Source organism: Coenobita brevimanus, chromosome 46, assembly GCF_032717465.1.
Source record: "Coenobita brevimanus isolate Jiangsu-jjx chromosome 46, ASM3271746v2, whole genome shotgun sequence".
NCBI classification, from domain to species: domain Eukaryota; kingdom Metazoa; phylum Arthropoda; class Malacostraca; order Decapoda; family Coenobitidae; genus Coenobita; species Coenobita brevimanus.
Genome location: NC_136999.1, coordinates 30,130,590 through 30,157,668, shown reverse-complemented (window position 1 = coordinate 30,157,668; position 27,079 = coordinate 30,130,590). Strand labels below are relative to the sequence as shown.

General features: G+C 44.5%; 1 protein-coding gene across 1 annotated transcript; it reads right to left on the bottom strand.

Moving 5' to 3' along the window:
• Positions 1–17,166: 17,166 nt before the first annotated feature.
• Positions 17,167–17,856, bottom strand: LOC145398685 (KRAB domain-containing protein 2-like). Its single transcript, XM_080271487.1, has one exon. The coding sequence runs from the start codon at positions 17,854–17,856 to the stop codon at positions 17,167–17,169; it is 690 nt and encodes a 229-aa protein (XP_080127613.1).
• Positions 17,857–27,079: the final 9,223 nt, after the last annotated feature.

Sequence of the window (27,079 nt, the reverse complement as noted above, 5' to 3'; positions counted from 1 at the left end):
CTCACCTTCTTTTTCTAACGGAGACTCAGCTGTCTGAGGCAACTGACAGCAAAGCCTTTTCTGTATCCTCCTACTTTCTCTATACTCATTTCAAAGCCAAAGGTGGCTGTTGTGTATACATACGCAACGACTTATCTTGCTCTCGTGTTCCTGAACTTGATTCTTCTGAATTCTCCACACTCCGGCTTCGGCTTTCCTGTCATTCTATCTATCTATCTATCTATTGCCAGACGCCTCAATCCCGTTTGGGGTGACCACAAACAAATCGCCTCCAAGTCGCCCTATCCCCCGCCATTTCACTCCCCTGCTCCCAACTCACACCCCCCTCTCTCATATACCTCTCCACCCCATCTCTCCATCTCATCCTCGGCCTCCCCCTCCCTCTTTCCCCCTCCACCTCACTCACATACACTCTCTTCGTCAGTCTTTGACCCTCCATCCTCTCCACATGGCCAAACCACCTCAGTGTGTTCCTCATAACGCTTCCTATCACATCCACATCAACACCACAACGCTCCTTTATATCCTCATTCGTCAGCCTGTCTCTCCATGTGACTCCACAGGCTCCTCTTAAATAACTCATTTCCACTGCTCTCACTCTTGACTTGTGTCCTTCCAACAATGTCCAAGCTTCACTTCCATATGTTAGAGTTGGTATCACAACACTATCATGTAGTAACTTTTTCACTTCCATGCTCACTTCCCTGTTTCTTATCACTGCTTTCAAAGAACCAGCAACCTTTCTTCCCTGCTGTACCCTTTCAGGCACTTCACCCTCCAAACCTCCATCCTTACTCATCACACTACCCAAGTACTTAAACGTACTCACATTTTCCAATTCCTCACCATCCAACCTCGCTGTACATTCACTGACTTCACCTCTCTCAAAGACCATCACTTTACTCTTCCCTACATTCACCTTTAGATTCCGTTTCTTACACACTCTCTCAAACTCATCCACCAAGCCTTGCAGCTCCCCTTCGTCTTCACTCAACAACACAGTATCATCTGCAAACAACAGTACAGGGAGTTTCCAAACACTATCCTCTCTCACCAGGGCCACTCCAACATCCACTACCCTACCTTGTACCTCTTTTATTACCCCATCCATGTACAGATTGAACAACCATGGAGACATGACATATCCCTGTTTCAACCCAACTTTCAAAGAGAAAAATTCACTTAGTTCACCATCCAGACGCACTGCAGCCTTCGCACCATCGTACATACTCTTCACAGCATTCAACAACTTCCCATCTATTCCATATATACTTAACACTTTCCACAATCCTAGTCTATCCACCCTGTCATATGCTTTCTCCAAATCCATGAAAGCCGCATACAACTTCTTTCCCTTCTCTAGAAACTTTTCCACTAAAGATCTGAGAATGAATATCTGATCTACACAACCTCTTCCCTTCCTAAAGCCTCCCTGTTCTTCTCCAACTAATTTCTCTGTTCTTTCTCTAACTCTGTCAATAAGTATCATACCATACACTTTTCCTATTATACTAAGAAGACAAATGCCCCTATGATTACCACACACTTCTTTTTCCCCTATTCCTTTGTACAAGGGAATAATTATACCTGACTTCCAATCCTCCGGGACTCTACCTTCCTCCCAGGCCAATCTGCACATCTTCCACATCCATTCTACTACTATCTCTCCCCCATGCTTCAGCATTTCACCACACACTCCATCAATTCCTGGGGCTTTCCCTAATTTATTTAGTCATTCTCTGACTATATATATCTGTACTGTTTACTTATCCCCTAATTCTACTATCAAAAATTCTTCGACTATCTTACTTCTACGATGGAACACATTCTGTCCATTTCTCCTTTCTCTGAAATCTCCATTCTTGGAGATTTCAATGTTCACCACCACCTTTGGCTCCCAACTCCTTTCAGGGATCCACCTGGTGAACAAGCCTACATCTTTTCTATCCTTAATGACCTAGAGCAGCTTGTACAGCACCCTACCCGTATCCCTGACCGCCTTGGAGAGAGCTCCAACATACTTGACCTCTTCCTCACAACTAATCCTTCTGCTTACTCTGTTAATCTTTACTCTCCGTTGGGCTCCTCCGATCACAACCTTATTACCTTAACCTGTCCTATCACTCCGGTACGGCCTGTGGACCCTTCAGGGAAACGTCGTCTGTGGCATTTTGGAGCCGCGGACTGGGAGACCCTCAGGCAGTACTTCTTTGATTTTCCATGGAATGATTATTGCTTCCATGGCCGTGAGCCATCTGAATGTGCCTTGCGCATTACGGAGATTATTCTCTCGCGCATGGAAGCATACATTCCTTTCTCATATCCTTTGACTAACGGAAGAAAGCCTTGGTTTAATCACGCTTGTTCTAATGCTGTCCGCAACAAGGAGAAGGCCTACAAAAGGTACCGGAGCCAACCCACCCCTGAATCACACCATCTTTACGTTTCTGCCCGGAATCGTGCTAAGTCTGTTCTTCGCTCTGCTAAAAATAATTTCATCCATACTAAATGCTCTCAACTCTCCAACTCGAATTCTTCCCGCTCCTTCTGGCACCTTGCCAAAAACCTTTCTAACAACTTTACCACATCATCCTTCCCTCCTCTTTTCTACTCTGATGGTTCTGTAGCTATTTCTTCTACTGATAAAGCAGATCTCTTCGCACAGACTTTCTCCTCCAATTCCACCTTAGACGATTCCGGTGCTGTTCCTCCATCACTTCCCCCCTCTGACTTCCTCATGGCTGACATTAAAATTTCTTCATTGGATGTATTTTCTGCCATCACTGGCCTCAGTACTAACAAGGCATATGGGCCTGATGGGGTCCCTCCTGTTGTTATCAAGAACTGTGCTTCTGTGCTTACACCCTGCCTAGGCAAACTCTTTCGCCTTTGTCTGTCAACTTGTACCTTTCCTTCTTGCTGGAAGTTTGCTCTCATTCAGCCAGTCCCAAAGAAGGGTGACCACTCCCAACCCTCCAACTATCGTCCAATTGCTTTAACGTCCTGTATTTCAGAAGTTTTCGAGTCAATTCTTAATAGAAAAATTTAAGGCATCTTTCCTATCACAACCTTCTTTCCGATTGTCAGTATGGGTTCCGTCAGGGACGCTCCACTGGCGATCTTCTCACCTACCTTTCAGACTCCTGATCATCCTCCTTTCGGGACTTTGGTGAAAGCTTTGCCATTGCACTTGACATCTCAAAGGCTTTCGATCGAGTCTGGCATAAATCTTTAATTTCCAAACTGCCCTCCTACGGTTTCTATCCTTCTATCTGTGCCTTCATCGCTAGCTTCCTTTCTGGTCATTCTATAGCCGCTGTTGTAGACGGCCATCGTTCTTCTCCTAGATCTATCAACAGTGGTGTTCCTCAGGGCTCTGTCCTATCACAACTCTCTTCCTTTTATTCATCAATGACCTTCTAAGCTGTACATCTAACCCTATCCACTCATACGCTGATGACTCCACCCCTCACCTTTCCATTCGGTTCCTGCAACGCCCATCTCAACAGTTACTTCAACAGACAAGGGATGAGGCTATGGCACACCTAATGTCTGACTTGGTTCATATCTCTGACTGGGGTAAAAATAATATGGTCGTCTTTAATGCATCTAAGACTCAGTTCTTACACCTATCAACCCAACAAAATCTTCCACAGGTATACCCATTAATGTTTAATAATATTCAGCTTAATCCTGCATCATCCTTGAACATGCTTGGGGTTTCATTTACTCGGGACTTATCTTGGAAAGATCATATTACATCTCTTGTAAAATCTGCTTCCAAGAGATTGGGTGTGCTAAGCCGACTCCGTTCCGTCTTTACCCCTGCACAATTGTTGACTCTATACAGGGATTTTATCCGCCCCTGTGTGGAGTACAAGTCTCATGTGTGGGGAGGCTCCCCACATACAGTTCTTCTCAATAGGGTGGAGTCAAAGGCTTTTCGTCTCATTAACTCTCCTCCTCTTACTGACTCCCTTCAACCTTTGTCTCTTCGCCGCACTGTTGCATCTTTATCTCTTTTCTATCGCTACTTTAATGGTCACTGCTCCTCTGAACTGTCTGCGTGCATTCCTCCACCTCTACGACGGGCGCGTAGCACCCGTCTGGCAGCAAACTCTCATCCCTTTTCTGTCCAACTTTCTAATGCAAGAGTTAACCGTTACTCCCAGTCTTTCATTTATGCAACAGGTCAGCTCTGGAACTGTCTCCCTCTGTCTGTATTTCCTGCTACCTATGATCTCCAGTCTTTCAAACGCAGTGTGTCCAGGCATCTCAAAATGATCGGATCTTGATTTTTGCTCTCTATTGTATTTTGTTTTTCTCTTGGAGGGAACAGTTACTGCGGGCTCATGGCCTTTGGTTCCTTCTTCCTCGCATAAAAAAAAAACACACAACGTATATTGATGGCGAAGGAAAATCTTAATGGCAACAGCCTGCAGTGCAGTTGAAAGATTCACACAAGTGAATGGGATATCACAGCAAACTAGGACAGCAGCACCACCATGATGTCCTTGGCCAGGAAGAGGATCAGAATATAATACATGGTAACCAGGAGGACCAGAAGGAGCAGCATCCCCAACCACAGTCTCCTGGACGCACCTGCACACTGGGGAATAGCGGGCAATAAGACTACGCAATTCCTCCCAACTAGCACGTGAATCACGACAATTCAATTGAATTATAGATCTCATAATACAGTGGCATTATATCAGGTTACTTCCAGTACCACAGTTCTGGACACTAGGAACTTTGTGGGTTTCCGAGTACCTGGCCGAGGGTTAGACCTAGTAACAGGCTTTCTAACCACAGCTAACCCCCTCGAGGAGGAACCTGCGATACTTGGTTTTGTTGATGGCAACAAGGAGGAAGAAGACCAGACAATGGTCTTCTTCTGTGGTGGAGCAAGAGATGGTTTGGTAGGGGGACCGCAAGCTGCCTTAGCCCGAACAGAGCAGGTAGCACTATCACAAGGTGGAGTATCACCAGTAGCGCAACCCACAGTACCACGACCCCAAGAAGGCAAGGCCTCATTGAACCGAGAAGTTGCATCAACAACCCGGGCATCACCGTTGTCTGGGGGGGTCTGGACTGTCAGTGAAATACTATCCTCAGCCTGCACTTGCCCGGACCCCTGAGAATCCTGAAGAGAATGGATAGTGGGCTCCCCAGCCGAAATATTTGGTAGCAGGGCCTCAGTCCCTGAGCATTCCGAGGAGCCACGGTGACACTTGCCATGCACAGAAGAGACACCAGATTTTTTGGGTAAGGACAAGGAGAAGCATCAACATGGGCTTCTGCTGCCACCATGGAAGGGTGTCGACCCTCTGTCACTAAAATGAAGGCGAAAACATTAGTTGAAGAAGGCAGGTTCCCACTTGCCTCACAAGCAACTGGAGCTTCAGCAACATCAGTCTCCAAATCACAGGAGAGGGGAGCAGCAGATGGCACAGATCAAGGCAGAGTCCTAGACACAGGATACTGCACAGATGCACTGGAGAGAACAGAAGGATAACAAACTCCTGGCTGGAAAAATCGAGTCTGGGCTCTGCTTCTTGCCTCAGGAAAGCACACCATCTCATGGGTACAAGTAGACAAAATCTCTTTCTCAAAAGCATAGTGAGGGCAGTGGCAAGAGAAGGCAGCATGGGCGCACCCACATTTAGTAGGTGCCTGAAGGTCACCAGCATGGGAGAAGCAACCAAAAGAAACAAATACACCAGGAAGGCCAGCTTGCACACGGTGACAAAAGTGGCTAACATGCCCATACCCCTGACAGTGAAAACACATTCTGGGGGATGGAACATAGAGCTTCACAGGAAGAGATAACCAAGCAAGTTTCACAGAAGCAGGCAACGTTAATCAGTCAAAGGTCAGGAAAAGCGTCGGAGTTGGTGTCAGAACACCCTCAATCTTCTTCTGCACCCTATAAATCTTGACAACACCCAAAGAGCTTAGTTCCCCCAACAACCGAGTCTCTGGGTATTTAAGGAGTTCCCGGGAGTTAACCCAAGGCGTCCTGTCGACGTATGACTACACTGCAACATTATGTAACTGCCAGTCCTGTCGACGTACTGGTACGTCGTGTAATTGCAAGATTCATAATTTGCACAATTTTCAAATCTCGCATACGTAGGGTCGCGCGACCTTCCCCTACCTGCCACCAGGCAGGGACACTCGGCGACCCTGGGCGACCCGCGCTCACCCTCGGCTCGGTCACTCACCTGTTAGCAGTGACCCAGGTCATACATGGCGCACAGAAGTCTCTCAGAGGAGGAAATTCAAGCCACCTGGACGCCTTCACAGGTGACAGTGATTCGCCCCTTGATGACGAGGTGGTGGACAAGGATTATGTCCAACCAGAGGAGGAGGAAACTAGCAGCAGTGATGAGGTCATGTCCCCCAGGAAGCTGCACTACATGATCTATCGTGCTGCTAGAGAGAGCAAGCCTGCACAAAAACAATGTGCAACAACCTCTCGGCAGCCCTTACGTGATGTGGAGCCCGAATTCGAGGACGAGGACGAGGACGAGGACGAGGACGTAGCCGTGGGACGTGCTGCAAAGTGGTACGGCCGCAAGTTTATCACGCATCGCGGCCCCGAGAGCACAGCAAGTCGTACAAGCAGGTATGGGCCTAGTGTTTTGTTTGGGAAGGGCGGAAGTGGCGGGGAGGGAATGGGGAGTGAAATCAAAAGTTCTAGGGCGATCACTGAAAGTGAGAGTGGCAGGAGTAAGATATCGCTCTCCCTTGGTGGTGTGAGGTGGCAGGGCATATCACATGGGGCAGTGAGGGAGTGTGATGAATCACGTGGTGTGGTGATGGAGCCGGGAGGTGAGGAGGAGCCACTCCCCAGCACGTCTTATGCTCCTCAATATTCCCGGACTTCCTCCCCACAGCCCCCTGATGTTCCCCAAGGACGTAAGGGTAAGGGAAAGGAGAAGGGTAAAGGCTGAGGGAAGAGTGCTAATGGGGAAGCCCTCCACACTGCTCCTCCCCAACCTCCCCCTCCAGCATCTCCTCCCCACCTTGACGAAGGCGACGATGGGGACAATGGGGGCAAGGGTTATATGAGTTGGAATTGGGAAGATGGCAGTGATTTTTCTCCCATTGTTCACCCCTTCACTAAGCAGGGATGCGCTGGCTGCACGGCTCCAGGAATTCACCGTTGTTCCACCAGGCTGGATTTTTTCCACCTGTTTTTCAGTGAGGGTTTTGTGGAGCAGATACTGGAACAAACCAACCGTTTTGCTAGCAGCCAGCGCCGTGAGAGTGAAAGACTGGGCACAAGGAGCAGGCATTCCATCATTTATGATTACCCTGTCTCCCTTGCAGAAATGTTTTTATTTTTTGCCCTGCTACTTTTGATGGGTATTGTATGTAAAAACAGAATTCTGGCATACTGTTCAAGGGACCCTATCATGCAGACACCAATATTTGGCAAAATCATGAGCTGTAATCGGTTTCAGCAAATTCTAAGCCACCTCCACTTTTACGATGCTGATGATCCTGCCAATGCAAATGACACTGATAAGATGAGGCGAATTAGGTTGGTTTTTGATCACCTAGGCAAACATTCCGTTCCTCATTTTATCCCTATAGAGACCTTGTCATAGACGAGAGTCTCGTGTTGTGGAGAGGCAATATTTCCTTTTGGCAGTACATACCCAGCAAAAGGCACCGTTTTGGGTTCAAGATCTTTGTTATGTGTGACTGTAGGACTGGTTATGTGCAAGACATAGTCTTGTACACCAGTGCACAGACAGAAATAATAGAAGATCGGCGTATTGGACTGTCTGGAGCAGTGGTAAAGACAATGATTGAAGACTACCTTCATCGTGGTCACGTCCTTTGCCTGGATAACTGGTACACCAGCCCTCTTCTCGCTCGTTATCTCCACCTGCATGACACAGGACTCTGTGGTACCATCAAGGTGAACCAGCGTCACATGGTCAAGGTGGGGCGTAAACTAGAAAAAAATGAAGTGGTCTTCTTCCAGGCTAACAATATCTTAGCTACAGTGTGGAACCACAAGAGAGAAGTCAGCCTCTTGTCCACAGTTCACTGCCCATTGATGCACCATACAGAGTCCTTGGATTAGCGCAGCGAGAGGAGGCGCCACATCTGGAAACCTGAAGTGTGTGCTTAACATCAACATGTGCATGGTGGACCAGTCAGACTCCATGATATCCACTGTCGAGTGTGCCAGGACCACGATGAAGTGGTACAAGAAGCTCTTCTTTCACCTGCTAGATATAACTGCCCTCAACTACCACCACCTGCATGCCATGACAACAGTAGTGCAGGAAACCTTTGAAGGGTTTGTGAGGGAGCTTACACGTGAGGTTTTTGCCATGTATGGGATCGAGAGGCCGCAGCAATGCACACACACTGCCCCTACTGCCCAAACTCCCCTGAGAATATCCGCCCGCCATTTCCACACTTCTATACCTCCCCAGCCAAATAGACCTAGGCCCCAATGCAGGTGTTGTGTGTATAGTAATTCCCGTGTGAGACCCACCACTCAGAGAAAAGACACCCACTTTGAGTGCGTTGAGTGTGACGTGGATCTCTGCATTCACCCTTGCTTTTGTGAATATCACACCTTGATGCTGTTCTGATATGGTGTGAATGCGATATGATGCTCATACTCAGGAAGAAATGCGACATACAGGCCTTCAGTGTAATCATAAGGCCTCCAGATATGTAAATAGTAGTATAAAAGGGGAAACAGGTGTACTGTAAGTGGAAAATTATGTAAGTGCTTAAATATATTCTAAGTCGAAACATTCCTAGCAAGTGTATGTAGGTGCGATATTCTGACGCTCTGTGGAATAAATAAGGCCCGTAAATATTTAAATATTAGTATGGAAAGTGGAAACGGGTGTAATATAAGTTGAAAATTAAGTAAGTGCATAAATATATTCTAAGTCGAAACATTCGTAGCAAGTGTATATAGATGCGATATTCTGACGCTCAGTCGAATAATAAAGGCCCGTAAATATGTAAATAGTTGTATAAAGTGGAAAAGGGTGTAATGTAAGTGGAAAATAATTATGTAAGTGTATAAATATTATCTAAGTCCAAACATTCCTAGCGAGGGTATTTTGATGCGATATTCTGACACTCAGTGAAATAAGTAAGGCCCGTATATGTGTAAATAGTAGTATAAGGTGGAAACGGGTGTAATGTAAGTGGGGAAGTATATTGGGAGTGAAGAAATAAAGTATAAGTTGAAACATGAGTGGCAGCGAGTGTGCTTGGTACGTGAATATGCGCTAGCATTTCCCTAAATACCCTCGTAAGGAATGTACATTGGTTGAGAAAAGGTTCGATGTCATAAAAACAATACTATGAAAGTAAAAAAAAAAATAATATTGTATGTTGAGAGAAGTCATAGCGAGTGTGCTGAGTAAGCAGATGTGCGCAATATTTATGCTAAATATCATCGTAATGAATGAAAACAGCTGAAAATATTTACATACAGTCAAAAATGGTAATCATTGAAACAGTATTATGCAAGTAGAATAACTGATATGTTTACTGAAACAAGAAACTTAGCAACTAGCGTGTGACCAATATGACCAAACTCGCTATGCTCGCGCGATGGAACAATGCTTATTTTTCTTATATATATAATTGAAAACCATTATATTGTTGTTGTGATTGTTTATTAGTTCAAAATCAATAAATGTAGATGTGTTCTTTGTTGTTTCTCCCAAAATTACCTACCACAGAAAACGTGAGACCCTCACACGTCAGAGACAGAATACGATACCTGGCGTGGGGTGCCTCACCTGTTCTGACCACTTATGGACCCCGGTAAGCCCTTTCTTGTTGATTTTCCTTTGTTTCTCAACAAAAGCAGAGGTTTTAGCCAAAAAAAAAAAAATCCAAAATAGCTCGGGATTGGGGGGTATCGGAGGTGCGAAATCAGTCAGGACGTGACGGGTTAATGACTCCCTTACACTGGTTAAAAGTGGCGTGGGGTACACAAGTCATATTGTGACCAGATACGGAGGTCAGAGATTGGAGACAGGAGCTCTCTTCTGGGGAAGACACCTGAATAAGAAGAATACAATCCCCTTGGGATGTGACCACAGGTTCTTGACCACAGGTAGAATCAATGACAGGGTGCAAGACGAAAATATCAATATCCAACACTGAGCCACCTGCAGAGGGTTTCAGCACTAGATACTGAAAAATTGTCTTACACTGTGTTTTCCAGAGCCAAATCAGCCCGACGTAACTTTCTCCTTGTCCCAGTTAAATGTTGGGGAAGAGGAGAAAAGTTCCTAGGGGACTGGAAAGGCTCCAAAATGGCAATGAGGGAGCAGGATCCATAGTGTCCAGGGACAGGCACCACATCATCAACAACATTTTTACTGGAAGATGCCATAAATGCAAAAAACTAACTTCATTCCCCCAGCCTTCCACCCACCATGGAGCCCAGCAAGGGGAGGTCATATGCCAGGGACAACATCACTGGCAAATCCAGAAGTAGCAGGAGAGTATACATGGGTAACCACCCTGGGACCTGGGCTAGGGTGACTCCAGGATGATAGGAGCCACCAGGTCCCCCAGTGACCACTTGACCCTGGCCAATGCATGACCAGCCGATCGACCTGGTTGGGTCCAACCAGGCCGCCCATCTAGCCAGAATAAGGGACCAAAGAGGTGTATTGCTATCTGCAGGGTACATCATGCAGCATCTCTCAACCCCCAGGACTCCCTTCTCCCAGCAGTACAAGACGCCACGCACGGCAAACGCATGGGGAGGCAAGTCCCACCCTAGCTGGCAAATGGGCAGGGACTACCATCATCAGCAGGCCTCCTCCACCAGTGATGTAGAGAGTGCTTGGTCCATGATGCTGACAAATACCGAACCCTACAAAGGTAGGCATGCCTTCCGGGTAGGTGGCACTGCCAACCACGCTTCAAGTCCTGCCACCGTGTCAAGGTGACCCCCCCCTCTGTGGGTTAGAATATACTGCATGAGGACTCCCACAGTGATAACATTTAAGGGGTCCCGCACAGTCACTGGTATGATTTGGTCCACCACAGGAGACAAACACCAGGAAGTGGCTAACATGTCCATACCCCTGACAGTGGAAACACTGCTTTGGGTTCGGCATGTGTGGCTTCACAAGAAGTTATAGCCAAACAAGTTTCACAGATGTCAAATGTCAGGGACATGTTCGGATTCTGGGGTAAAATACGATCTATTTTCTCCTGTGAGAGCTCAACTGTTGCCACACTTGAAGATCACGGGATAAAATGACACCTGTACATTGGTTACCAATTGCATAAGGAGCACAGGTAACATCGGCACCACATATAGAGGTCAGAGTCAGTAATCAGGAGCTCACTTCTGGGCAGGATACCTCAACAAAGATGCTTCCATCCCCTTGGAAGAGTTTTTAGGTTCCCAACCACAAGCAGAAACAATTGTCCGCATCAGGGAAAAATTTCAGTATTTAATATTGACCCACTGACACACGATTTCAGTACCGGTACTAGATATTTTGCGTATGTAGTAGGTCCTGTTTCATTCAAGACTGACCCCAAAGCCACACCAGCCAAGCTTGCTGCCAGGGCGAAGGAGAGTCCCCAGGGACCTGGTAAGGCTCCAGAGTGGCAATAAGAGATGGAGCATCTGAAAGACCAGGGACAAATGCATCATCATCAACTTCAATATTACTTACCAAGGCTATATACAGCAGAAGATGCTTCATTGCCTCACCCCTGCACCCACCATGGAGTCCAGCAAGGGGAGGTCATAATATGCCAGGGATAACACTGCTGGCAACCCCTGAGTTAGTGAGCGAGTATGCACAGGAAACCACTGGTGGGCCTAGACAAAGGAGACTCCAGGAGAGTAGTAGCCACCAGGCCCCCCAGTGCTCACTTGACCCTAGCTAGCAAGTGACTAACTGATTGTCCTGGCCAGGCCCAACTAGGACTCCTGTCTTGCTAAAATAAGGGACCAAACAGGTGTGTGGCTAGCTGCAGGGTGCATCATGCAGCATCGCTCAACCCCCAGAATCCAGTTTCCCAGCATTATGGGACGCCACACACGGCAAACACGCGGGTAAGCAAAACCCTCGCCCACGATGGAAGATGGGCAGGGGTGAGCAACACCACCAGTACACCTCCTCTACCATTGATGTGGGGGGGGGTAGAGTGTTTGGTCTGCAAGGTCGCGAGATGCTGAAATCTATATAGGTAGGCAGGCCTGCAGAGTAGGTGGTATTGCCAACCACACTTCAGTTCCTGCCACTGTGGTAGGTCTCCATATTATAATTGCAAACCATACTAGATAGATAGATAGAGAGACAGATAGAAGCAGGAAGTCAAATGATGAGAAGGTGTTGTGTCTGCGAGAATCCAGCAGTGCTAAACATGCTTACACACTCTTAACACTGAGGAAAGCTGACGACAGCGGCCAGTAAGGAGATGATGCAGTTAGCTGTCAGCAGTCCTCTCGTGAGAAAGATCTGGTAACCATGAGGAACATACGTGACACACCCCTGCTACACCAGATTTTAGGAAAGAGAGTTTAGAAGGAGACAAGCGACCCTAGAGAGAGGTCGAGACGGAGATTAGCCTTAGAACAGAGAGAGAGAGATAGCGAGACAGGGAGGTAGCTACCCGGGACTTATACTCTTTCCATGTGAGAAACCTGTTTAATATTTCTAAGACAAATAAAAATAGTCCCATACTATTCTTTACCTCTCCCGTCACTACATGACTTCTGGTGGGGAAACTACTACAAGATATAAAAGCCGCTCGACCACAAGTCTAAAATATACTTCTCTAAAAGTAACTACAAAGTCTTTATGACACCACCACATCAACATGAACCGTCTCAGTGCAGTGCTTTTCATGCAAGGAAGCCGGTGCCTGCTTAAAAATATATTGGGGTCTAGGTGAACTCCTTTTCATTTACAAAAATGCATGGACCAGGGCCGTCTCTATGTGAAGGTCTGGGTGTGAGATTGGTGACGTCACAGGATGAGTCGGATCACCGCACCCCCACTCGCTTGCTACTGTTGCTCGTACTACTTACCTCATTCCTTCGTCTTTCATTTATTGACTACTTTCTTATAACTATTTCTGTTAGGACTTACCTTTGGCAAGTATATTTTTCATTAGGTTAGGTTACACTGACACTGTAAAGGAAATTACTAATGCTACTGAAGCTTAGCGTTTTTTTATCCTAAGGAACAATAGCAGTGGGTGTACAACTACTGTATGAAAAGAAACATAGAACTTTACAAAACAGAAACAGTCAAGTCATGTGTAGTTTACTCTGACAAAACAGAAAGAAAAGAAACAAAAAACAAAAAGAAACGAAAACTTCTATAGTGTAATTTATGTCAAAGTTGGTATCATCTAGAATGTGCAAGGATGCCACCAGCTTATTTTAAGGCATTTCAGAAAGCTACCTGCTTTTGGCTCTGAGAACAGCTGAAGTATAGTTACTAATTATGAAGGGTTACTCTGCTACTAATGCCTTGCTGAAATCAACTACCTACCATTTCCTTAGTTTTCTGGACATTGGTCTCCAAGAAGTATTCCTTGCACCATTTAGTAAAATAGTCGAGTTCCTGTCTGTAAATAAGATAACTGTTCTTACAAAGTGAAACTAACGCAGTATCATCAGGATGCAGTTGGATACTTAAAAAGCCTACAGGAGTTATGTACACATCTACAATCACTTATACCATATGAGAGTAATCAGAAGTCGCGATAGCACACAACCTGGGGGGACCCCCTGTGTTTACAACTGACTGTTTTGAATTTTTACCCATAAATTTCACATACTTGTACTGGGGTATGTGAAATCATGAATCCACAAGGTAAGAATTGACATTCACTGAAGTTAGTTTCATCATCAAAAGATGGGGCTGTATGGTGTTGAATGCACTTGAAAAAAACAACAAATAATATTTTCGCAAAGTACTTAACTGATCTGGTGTTGACATTTTTCATAAAGTTTAGAACAAAATCTGTAAGTGATAATGTAGCATCTTCATTACATCTTTTCTCTCTAAGCAAACTCTAAAGTATCCATATTATATTTAACCTGCCCATACAGAAATTTGCTGATAACATGTTCAAGACATTTCATAAAAATACATGACAAAGCCACTGGCCGATAATCATTATGGCATCTTGGTGTCCTGGCTTTTGGAACAGGAACTATCTCAGAAATTTTCCAGACTCGGTATGTATGCCTCATTTAGAAAGCACTGGAATATTTCACACAGAATTGGAGCTAGTTGTTCCTTACAGAAAGCAACCGACTTTGTGTGATGCCCGATCCCTTTTATTGGATGTTGTTGTTTGAGGCTGACTTACAACGAGCATCACAATTGTATCCCTAGGGTTCGTTCGACCCTTATTCTGATATTGTTGGACTAACTGTGGAATCGGTTGGGATCCGAGATTATTCAAAATTAATTTAATTCTCTCTATCAAATATCACACACAAGGAAAATTGGCCGTTCTGAATAATTACTAATAGAAAAGAAATTTGGTAGCTTGATCGTGAGTAGCGTAACAATAAGAGAATTTTTAGGTAGCGTAACAATAACAACTTTGGGTAGCGTGACAATGCAATAACAGAAACTTTATACTCCCAAAACCGATTCAGCACAGGGGTCGAAAACAATTCCCACCAAGGCAAGAGGGTTATGAGAAGAAGTTATACAGGATTTGAGAGATATGAGAGAGGAATGACAGTGAAACTCAATAAACTTTTCAAAATGCTGAATTTACTAATATCTCTCCTTTCTTTTAATCACATTACATTATACTATTCAATTTACTAATAAATGACAACTTAAACTGATTTTTTTTCTAAGAAATGAAACTTTACTTTTTGATAGAACTCTAGATTTTTCAATCATTTAACATTCTTATTTATTCACAGTACACAGAATTTTCTCCACAACGAATTTTATACAGGTACATATACCTCAGTTAGCCAATAAATGTTCTTACTCTTTAGATCTCACTCCTCCCCAACATCAGTGAAACTTAACATAAACGGTTCGCCACATTCAGTACACTCGTGGGCATATAGGCTTTCTCCGAGCACATCAGGCGAGGGAGTTTGCCTTGGGGACTTCGGGTGCTCTCCAAGCTCACCTGATACATTATATACCAAAAGAAAAAATCACGACTATTCTCCTTTCACAAGCTCACTTCACTAAACAATTACTTAATCAAAAGAACTAATCACTGTTTTGTGTAAATGGTGAGTGTACAATTTAATTCCTAACGAACTTTGCTAGGGCAGTTACAAGATGGCGGTTAGAGGGAGTTTTTGAGGTGGCGTTTTCACAGCATCTGTACGTGGCACGGGGGCAAAACTGAGAGTGAGTCTCACTACAATTTAGGTCACAACGGCACACATAATATCACTGAACTTTCACAACGCCAGTATGAACAAGGGGGAAGGGAAGATGACAGAGTAATGAAACTCACCTGTACGTGGCACGGGGGCAAAACTGAGAGTGAATCTCCCCTCTGTTACTTTTCAAAATGCGGGAAACTAAGCGACTTGGATAACGTGTAGGGTACTTTTTGCTTTACCCCGTATGAGGGTCACAACTCTAAACCTCTGCTTTTGAATGGATGCAGATATTAATCTTCTTTACTCTCAATCTGACAGGGAAAATTTAGTTATTCTAATTATCCCACACAAAGAGTCGTAAATTGAATCAACAGCGGTCGCTAGCATCCTCTCGGCGGAGGAATACATTACCCAACTATTACGTCATGTCCTCGGGTACTAGCTAACTAAAAATTTTTACGGCTTTCCCCCTCTATACGATATTATTTCTTCTATAAGCATGTTAATCGACAACATTATGACTTTACTATGATTACATCAGATCTGATTTAATAGAAAATGAGTACAGGTGATATGCCACTCAAATACCCCACGTATGCCTCTAGCAACGCTTCACCTACAACATATACAAATATTCTACCTGCAACATGTACAAATATTCTTAAGGACTAGCACAGTATAAATGAGATTTATGATCTTACAGCTACAGAAACAATAATAAAAAGAACATGTATTAACTACTAGGTACAAGCATGTTTCTATACCTTAAGCCTAGAATGGATTAGGGTAAACACAAATGTATAGCTTACGTACTAAAGCCTTAACTTACATGACTCTCCCATGCATTGACTCTTGTGGCATTACATGGCTCTCCCCCTCCGGAAGCTAAATTTTCCCCTGTCCACTCCATAACACACAGCAGATTACTAACCAAGAGAGGTGTGCCAACGAGACAGATATTACTAGTCAAGTGCCATCACCTTTCACTCTGAATAGACTTTTAATTTCTTCATAACACTCTCAACATGACAACTCTTTCATCCCCTCATAAGTGGCGCTCTTTCGGCCCACACGTAACACCAACCACATACCCCTGGGGGTTGTTTCACCTGTCACATCTCTCTCTTTCCCCATTTTTCTTATTGGTGAAGATATCAGCGCCCCAGCCAGCCTCCTGTCTGGGTCAAGGTTATCTACCCACCTGGGTTATGATTGGCACTCTCGATGGCAAGATAGTCCCGGGGGCGCTTCCACATTGCTCTCTCAAACACACCTTCGTTTATTCCTCACATTCATTCAACCATGGATCTCCAGCCTTCCACCCGGCATACTGACTAGCGCTTGCTACGTCCTGAAGTGACCTCCCTTCACCACGAACCGTGCTGACTGTAAGCTGAGGGATGAGCTAGCTTTCCCCCTCGAATTAAAGCACTTGTCCCCACTTCAGTACTGGGTCTACTCCCTCTCTTTGACCTAACTCTGAGTTTGATATTTCATCTTCCATATAACACCTCTGGCGATTGACTTTCACATGGTCTGGTTTCGCACACCAACCTTTGCTGTCTCGGAACACAACTTTCCGCCACAATTCATCACTAACACTCTTCAATCAACCTCCGGGGAGGCCTCCTAGTTCGAAGAGGTAGGTTCTCATCCTTGGGACACGGGGTAAACTCCTCCTCAAGAGGACCCAATAACCACTCCTCACTACCACTGTACGGCTTCACTTTGTCCGCTGCCCTTTGTACATTGTTTCCAGTGAACACAGTTCCTAACACATATCCTCCCCCGTCCAATAATACTTACACTACTCGGTAAGGCCCATCCCATGTCACGTTCAACTTTCGACATGTCCCTGGGATAGAGGTCTCCCGTTTTATCCACACCAGACTGCGAACTCCTACTGACTGATTCTTACGCCGGCGGTTCGCCACACTTCTATACTTTCTGGTCATTTTCTCATGGGTCTGTTTGATTAGCTCGTGAGCAACAGCCAACTCGTCCTCTTCACCATCAACACAGGGCAAGGAAGCACTAACAATTCTAGGCGGGTAGCAAGAGAAAAATGCGAAATAGGGTTGGTGTCCCATAGAAGAGTGCCAGGCCTGATTCATCACGACCTGGGTTGGTTGCAGGAGTTCAGGCCAGCGAAGAGGATGCCCATTACTCAAACAGGCCAGCACACTCTTGAAGGTGCGGTGCATCCTTTCAACCATCCCTTTACTCTGAGGATGATACAGCGTGATATACCAGATCGTAACATTCCACCTCCAGCAGAACTTCAGGAACTCCCGACTGCAGAACTCTCCCCCGTTGTCCACCATAACTCCTCTTGGAGTGTCATAGTCTGCCATAAACTGCCCTAGGTTGTGTACTATTGTGTGTGTATGTTTTGTTATAAGAGGATTGAATTTAACATACCTAGAGTAGTGATCAATCAGTGTCATCACGTAGCGATAGCCCTGTACTCCAGCAGATACTCCAGCAGTCATATCTGTCAAATCTATACTGATTCTTTCAAGTGGTTTATCCACAGGTGGAAACTCTTTATACTGCTGTTGTAGTCCAGCTTCGCCTTTGAATCACTGACAGGTTACACACTCTTTTACGTACTGACAAATATCTACTTTCAAATTAGGCCAGTAGAAGAGTTCCTCTGCCTTTTGGATCGTCTTCTGGCCCAAATGTCCAGATGTCTCATGAGCTAACTTTATTGCTTGACCAATCATGGTCTGTGGGACTACTAAACAATATTGGATAGTGTCATCTGACTTAACCTTGGTGTAATATAACAATTCATTCTGAAATACAAATTGACTTAGAGCGGCTTTAGGTAGTCTTCTGGCTGGAAACCTTTCACCTCGCAAATACTGGATAAGTTCTTCCCACATTAGATCTTCTTTCTGCTTATCTCACATCTGTTCCCTTGTCAGTCCCAACCAATCAGACTCTGGTGAATGTATTATGACTCGAACGGGTCTAGATAACTGATCTGCTACGTAATTATAGTTGCCTTTGACATATTGAATGTTGTAATTAAACTCTCGCATTTCACGTATCCATCTATTCATACGGGGTGATTTAGTTTTTCTCTTAAATACACTGGTTAGCGGTTGGTGATCTGTAACAATCGTAAAAATGTTCGCCCACAAATAATGTGAAAAATGGCAACACGTTAACACTACCGCAAGAGCTTCTTTGTCTGTCACTGAGTACCGGGTCTCACACGGTCCCAATTTCTTTGAAAAGTATCCGATCGGTCTATCTGTCCCATCTGGTTGGATCTGACTCAGAATGCCTCCAACATGTGTGTTACTAGCATCAGTGGTGACGATAAACAGTCGTTCTACACTCGCTCTGACCAGGATAGGTGCATTAATAAGGCATGATTTCAGATGTTCGAATGCCTCCTCACACTGATCTGTCCATTCAAAATTCACTGTTGATTTGGTTAGATTAGTTAGGGGTGTGGCAACTTTAGCAAATGATGGAACGTGTTTCCTGTAGAAACCACACATACCCAAAAATCGGCGCACGTCTTTTACATTGGTCGGCCGCTTCATTTTGGAGACTGCCTCAATATTTTTAGGATCTGGCTTACTACCCTCGGCGGAGATCTTATGTCCAAGGAAAGTGACTTCTTTCATCCCGAATGTGCATTTACTCAAATTCAACTTCGCACCATTACGGGTTAGCAATGCAAACAACTGACTCAGCCGGTCGAGTAGGGTCGGAAAATCATAGGCCCACAAAATGATGTCATCTAGGTAGTTTTTGATCCACCCTTGTCGCAATAATGGTGCTAAGACAGCCTGCATGCGACATGAAAAAATAGCTGGCGAGCAATTTAGCCCAAACGGGAGCCTTCTGAATCTATACAAAGTTACTCCATCACTGAAGGTCGTGAGGTCTCTACTTTCTTCATCAAGCATGATTTGGAAATACGCCTCCCTCATGTCAGGAGTTACATAGTGCTTATATCCCGCAGCTTGTTCGACTAATTCTTCGAGTTTGGGTAGTGGGTATATGTCCATGGCAAGATGAGTGTTTACGTGTCGATAGTCCAGACACATACGCTTCCATCTGGTTTGTTAACAAGTACTATGGGAGAGAGCCAGGTCGCAGTCGACCTCTCAAGGATCTCCCTATCTTCCATGTCCTGTAACATATCGGCGATGATTTGCTTCGCCTGTTCTGGATAACGATAGGTCGGCCCGCGACTCAGTTGAGGATCGGCTACCTTAATGTGTGCGGGAGGACCAGCAATAGTACCAAACTCTCTCTTATCTAGATTGAATAAAGGATCATGCTGGATGATTACCTTGGCTAACTCGTCCCTTTGTTTCTGCTTGAGATGGCTCCACGATTGCTCGTTGATCAGCCTTTGCACGCGCGTATCACTCTCATCTACTTCGTCATTATTGGGTAGCAAATCATTATGGATCTCAGTTACACTTTGGATTGTACCTGGTGACTGGTCCGGCATTCTTTCGTATGAACCCAATATTGTACCTCTCTTGAATGTCTTATCTACCTTAGGTACATTATTAAGGGGCAGATGTATTTGTCCCTCTGAGTTCACTTTCACTAAGTATGGATAACTGTTTTGGCTGAACCTAGCTTGTGGTTGTACGATTAGCGTTGTTTCAGGTACTTCGGCGACAGGTACGGCCACGAATTTGGTCTGATAAGAACTAAATTTTTCTACTTGCAATAGATTTATCTGTGTCAAGTCCCTCTGCGTAGTTATCAATGCGATTTTTTTTTTTATCCGAGGAAGAAGGAACCAAAGGCCATGAGCCTGCAGTAACAGTTCCCTCCAAGAGAAAAACAAAATACAATATAGAGCCAAATTCAAGATCCGATCATTTTGAGATGCCTGGACACACTGCGTTTGAAAGACTGGAGATCATAGGCAGCAGGAAATACAGACAGAGGGAGACAGTTCCAGAGCTGACCTGTTGCATAAATGAAAGACTGGGGTAACGGTTAACTCTTGCATTAGAGAGTTGGACAGAAAAGGGATGAGAGTTTGCTGCCAGACGGGTGCTACACGCCCGTCGTAGAGGTGGAGGAATGCAAGCAGACAGTTCAGAGGAGCAGTGACCATTAAAGTAGCGATAGAAAAGAGATAAAGATGCAACAGTGCGGCGAAGAGACAGAAGTTGAAGGAAGTCAGTAAGAGGAGGAGAGTTAATGAGACGAAAAGCCTTAGACTCCACCCTATTGAGAAGAGCTGTATGTGGGGAGCCTCCCCACACATGAGAGTTGTACTCCACACAGGGGCGGATAAAACCTCTGTATAGAGTCAACAATTGTGCAGGGGTAAAGAAAGAGCGGAGTTGGCTTAGCATACCCAATCTCTTGGAAGCAGATTTTACAAGAGATGTAATATGATCTTTCCAAGATAAGTCCCGAGTAAATGAAACCCCAAGCATGTTCAAGGATGATGCAGGATTAAGCTGAATATTATTAAACATTAGTGGGTATACCTGTGGAAGATTTTGTCGGGTTGATAGGTGTAAGAACTGAGTCTTAGATGCATTAAAAACAACCATATTATTTTTACCCCAGTCAGAGATACGAGCCAAATCAGACATTAGGTGTGCCATAGCCTCATCCCTTGTTTGTTGAAGTAACTGTTGAGATGGGCGTTGCGGGAACCGAATGGAAAGGTGAAGGGTGGAGTCATCAGCATATGAGTGGATAGGGTTAGATGTACAGCTTAGATCATTGATGAATAAAAGTAAGAGAGTTGGTGATAAGATAGAGCCCTGAGGAACACCACTGTTGATAGATGTAGAAGAACGATGGCCGTCTACAACAGCGGCTATAGAACGACCAGAAAGGAAGCTAGCGATGAAGGCACAGATAGAAGGATAGAAACCGTAGGAGGGCAGTTTGGAAATTAAAGATTTATGCCAGACTCGATCGAAAGCCTTTGAGATGTTAAGTGCAATGGCAAAGCTTTCACCAAAGTCCCGAAAGGAGGATGACCAGGAGTCTGAAAGGTAGGTGAGAAGATCGCCAGTGGAGCGTCCCTGATGGAACCCATACTGACGATCGGAAAGAAGGTTGTGATAGGAAAGATGCCTTAAAATTTTTCTATTAAGAATTGACTCGAAAACTTTTGAAATACAGGACGTTAAAGCAATTGGACGATAGTTAGAGGGTTGGGAGTGGTCACCCTTCTTTGGGACTGGCTGAATGAGAGCAAACTTCCAGCAAGAAGGAAAGGTACAAGTTGACAAAGGCGAAAGAGTTTGCCTAGGCAGGGTGTAAGCACAGAAGCACAGTTCTTGAGAACAACAGGAGGGACCCCATCAGGCCCATATGCCTTGTTAGTATTGAAGCCAGTGATGGCAGAAAATACATCAACTAAAGAAATTTTAATGTCAGCCATGAGGAAGTCAGAAGGGGGAAGTGATGGAGGAACAGCACCGGAATCGTCTAAGGTGGAATTGGAGGAGAGTGTCTGTGTGAAGAGATCTGCTTTATCAGTAGAAGAAATAGCTACAGAACCATCAGAGTAGAAAAGAGGAGGGAAGGATGATGAGGTAAAGTTGTTAGAAAGATTCTTGGCAAGGTGCCAGAAGGAGCGGGAAGAATTCGAGTTGGAGAGTTGAGAGCATTTAGTATGGATGAAAATATTTTTAGTAGAGCGAAGAACAGACTTAGCACGATTCCGGGATAAATGTAAAGATGATGTGATTCAGGGGTGGGTTGGATCCGGTACCTTTTGTAGGCCCTCTCCTTGTTGCGGACAGCATTAGAACAAGCGTGATTAAACCAAGGCTTTCTTGCGTTAGTCAAAGGATATGAGAAAGGAATGTATGCTTCCATACCCGAGAGAATAACCTCCGTAATGTGCAAGGCACACTCAGATGGATCACGGCCATGGAAGCAATAATCATTCCACGGAAAATCAAAGAAGTACTGCCTGAGGGCCTCCCAGTCCACGGCTCCAAAATGCCACAGACGACATTTCCCTGGAGGGTCCACAGGCCGTACCGGAGTGATAGGACAGGTTAAGGTAATAAGGTTGTGATTGGAGGACCCCAACGGAGAGAAAAGATTAACAGAGTAAGCAGAAGGATTAGTTGTGAGGAAGAGGTCAAGTATGTTGGAGCTCTCTCCAAGGCGGTCAGGGATACGGATAGGGTGCTGTACAAGCTGCTCTAGGTCATTAAGGATAGAAAAGATGTAGGCTTGTTCACCAGGTGGATCCGTGAAAAGAGAGGAGAGCCAAAGGTGGTGGTGAACATTGAAATCTCCAAGAATGGAGATTTCAGAGAAAGGAGAAATGGATAGAATGTGTTCCATTGTAGAAGTAAGATAGTCGAAGAATTTTTGATAGTCAGTAGAATTAGGAGATAAGTAAACAGCACAGATATATTTAGTCAGAGAATGACAGGAAAGCCGAAGCCAGAGTGTGGAGAATTCAGAAGAATCAAGTTCAGGAACACGAGAGCAAGATAAGTTGTTGCGTATATATACACAACAGCCACCTTTGGCTTTGAAATGAGTATAGAGAAAGTAGGAGGATACAGAAAAGGGTTTGCTGTCAGTTGCCTCAGACAGCTGAGTCTCCGTTAGAAAAAGAAGGTGAGGTTTAGAGGAGAGGTGGTTCTCAACAGAGCGAAAGTTAGAGGAAAGGCCGCTGATGTTGAAGAATGAAGAAGAAGAGAGTCAGACAGTGGTTCCAGGCACCACTGAACTTTGTTGCATTGTCTCAGGATGTGATTGACTGTGTAGGGGGCTCCGCCCCACATCAACGCCCTTTGTGCTCCATTCCAGATTAGTGGTGCCTGTCCAATTACGTCGCACCCCAAAAGCATTTCAGTCCCAAGATATGAATTTGGTACCACTGGGCACCATTGACTATATACTTTATCATCACCTATGCCGATGTTGACCTTGGTCATGCCCAGGATTCTCAACAGGACACCCGTGACACCTTGCAAGTTAGGAGGGTTTCGCCGTGTATTTATTTCCCCGCCAAGTCTACGAGAGGCCTTTTCCGTGATCAGCGTATGACCACTCCCAACGTCTACTACTGCTTCTAAGATTCTACCACTGACGTTCACACTTATGGTAGGCAAAGTTAAGCCTCCGGTTAGTCATATCTGCGTATTCGTATTTTGGGTTCTTTGTGCATTTGTGACTGGCTCGTTCTGTCCAGCAGTCAGAGTCGGGGTAGCCTGCGCATTCACAGCCGACTGAGCCCGCCCCGCTCGTCCGGGACAACCTTTATTTCCACGTCTACACCCGGGTCGCCTGCAGTCGAAACAATGACCCAGAGGTGGTTTTCGCCAGTACTCTCTCAAATCATGTGAGGAAGTTAAGCAATGAGGACAGTACTTCCGTCTGGTTACTGGTTTAGTTTGAACTACTGTTTTCTTTACTTTAGTTAGATCAGCCTTCAATTCTCTTATTTGGTCTCCTAACTCTTTCATCATATCATTCGCGGCTACTGCAGCGTTATATGTCTTTACCGTCACAAGGAGTTGGGAAACTGACTGAGAAACATTGAGAGACCCTTGCAAACCATTACTGATGTCGTATTAACTCTCCCAGCATATCTCTCTTCTAACAATTGTCTCTCATGCTCTAGTCTGTCTGTGAATTTCCTCAGAGAGTATAAGTCGTCTAGGAAGCCCTCCAGCTTCTCACGGGACTCTGTTGGCAACCCATACCATAGCTTATGCTTCAACCTTCGATCTCGACATGGGAATTTCTCGTGAGGGAATCTCGATTCCACTACCGCATGTTGACAAATGTAACGGTGTACGAACGATTGTGGGGGCTCTTCCCAACTATATGTCATACCATCCAGCTCCTGCCAGGCTCGGTCTATCGTCACTTCAACGGCAAACTCATCTCTAAGGTACTGTTTGAGTTCTGGCCAGGTGAGTACATTATGTCCCTCCTGATAATTATGTATGAACAGGTCCAGTTCCTGTCCCATTCGTCCCTTAGCTACCTGTATTCGGATCTCGTCGCTCTCATCTACCTGCTCTACTAACTCGAAAAACATGTCCAATCGTGCAGTAGCCTCTAATCCTTGTAACGTGGTTAACTCCAATATAGGTATGTCTCTCGGCTTGGTAAGAGATTTCCTAGGGACCGTTGTCCGTGAGTTAGGGGTTGAGTGGATTGGACCTGGGTTAGTACTGGGGTTATTAGAAAGAATTGGAGGGGGGACCAAGTCATTAATGGTGTTACTATCTTGAGTCTGGGCTTCAATATTACGAATTTCTTTGGCAAGCCTTTCCATGGTTTCTACTACTGATTGCTCTGCTTTAGGTCTGGATAAAAATAACTGCCCTGGTCTAGACATTTTTAACATTCAATACCATTACTCTTTCACACCTCTACTTGTTCTTCTACTGATACTCTTCAATTACCCTCAAGAGTTTCGCGTCCACCCACTCCCTAGCTTCATCGTTCCAATGGACCCCGTCCACCAGATTTTGCTCAAAGAATTTAGTGTTGAATTGGAGAATTTTAATGTTTCCTCAGAAACTGTTTAATCCTTTTATTAACTGCTACTTGAATGCTCTTATATCTGGCTGATGTTGTGGGAGCTGTTTCCTTAGTATATTTCCGGGGTTCTATCTGACACACGCATATAGCTGCCTTACACTTCCTTTCCAACTCTTCCACTACTTCTCTGATATCCGAAAACACTTTCACAGGGGTGCATTCCCCGTCAATGTCATTGCTTCCTAGCCATAAAAGGACTAGGTCGCATTCCCACTCTAAGACAGCATTCAGCCGTTGATCATGAAAAAAATTCCTAGCTCTGGCCCCTGGCCCTCTGAAAATCCCACCAAAGCAACCTTTAACATTCCGTCTCTTTCTCTCGGCTTCTCCCCACAAGCCTGTAACCTTGGGATAATGACTGGGAATTTATCCCACTATGCTGCCACCATTTTGTGATGCCCGATCCCATTTATTGGATGTTGTTGTTTGAGGCTGACTTACAACGAGCACCACAATTGTATCCCTACGGTTCGTTCGACCCTTATCCTGATATTGTTGGACTAACTGTGGAATCGGTTGGGATCCGAGATTATTCAAAATTAATTTAATTCTCTCTATCAAATATCACACACAAGGAAAATTGGCCGTTCTGAATAATTACTAATAGGAAAGAAATTTGGTAGCTTGATCGTGAGTAGCGTATCAATAAGAGAATTTTTAGGTAGCGTAACAATAACAACTTTGGGTAGCGTGACAATGCAATAACAGAAACTTTATACTCCCAAAACCGATTCAGCACAGGGGTCGAAAACAATTCCCACCAAGGCAAGAGGGTTATGAGAAGAAGTTATACAGGATTTGAGAGATATGAGAGAGGAATGACAGTGAAACTCAATAAACTTTTCAAAATGCTGAATTTACTAATATCTCTCCTTTCTTTAAATCACATTACATTATACTATTCAATTTACTAATAAATGACAACTTAAATTGATTTTTTCTCTAAGAAATGAAACTTTACTTTTTGATAGAACTCTAGATTTTTCAATCATTTAACATTTTTATTTATTCACAGTACACAGAATTTTCTCCCCAACGAATTTTGTACAGGCACATATACCTCAGTTAGCCAATAAATGTTATTACTCTTTAGATCTCACTCCTCCCCAACATCAGTGAAACTTAACATAAACGGTTCGCCACATTCAGTACACTCGTGGGCATATAGGCTTTCTCCGAGCACATCAGGGGAGGGAGTTTGCCTTGGGGACTTCGGGTGCTCTCCAAGCTCACCTGATACATTATATACCAAAAGAAAAAAACACGACTATTCTCCTTTCACAAGCTAACTTCACTAAAAATTACTTAATCAAAAGAACTAATCACTGTTTTGTGTAAATGGTGAGTGTACAATTTAAATCCTAACGAACTTTGCTAGGGCAGTTACAAGATGGCGGTTAGAGGGAGTTTTTGAGGTGGTGTTTTCACAGCATCTGTACGTGGCACGGGGGCAAAACTGAGAGTGAGTCTCACTACAACTTAGGTCACAATGGCACACATAATATCACTGAACTTTCACAACACCAGTATGAACAAGGGGGAAGGGAAGAAGACAGAGTAATGAAACTCACCTGTACGTGGCACGGGGGCAAAACTGAGAGTGAGTCTCCCCTCTGTTACTTTTCAAAATGCGGGAAACTAAGCGACTTGGATAACGTGTAGGGTACTTTTTGCTTTACCCCGTATGAGGGTCACAACTTTAAACTTCTGATTCTGAATGGATGTAGATATTAATCTTCTTTACTCTCAATCTGACAGGGAAAATTTATTCTAATCATCCCACACAAAGAGTCGTAAATTGAATCAACAGCGGTCGCTAGCATCCTCTCGGCGGAGGAATACATTACCCAACTATTACGTCATGTCCTCGGGTACTAGCTAACTAAACTTTTTTACGGCTTTTCCCCTCTATACGATATTATTTCTTCTATAAGCATGTTACTCGACAACATTATGACTTTACTATGATTACATCAGATCTGATTTAATAGATAATGAGTACAGATGATATGCCACTCAAATACCCCACGTATGCCTCCAGCAACGCTTCACCTACAACATATACAAATATTCTACCTACAACATGTACAAATATTCTTAAGGACTAGCACAGTATAAATGAGATTTATGATCTTACAGCTACAGAAACAATAATAAAAAGAACATGTA

Excerpts from the sequence above, each read along its gene's own strand:
- LOC145398685 (XM_080271487.1), bottom strand. The coding sequence starts at position 17,856 with ATGACTGCTGGAGTATCTGCTGGAGTACAGGGCTATCGCTACGTGATG.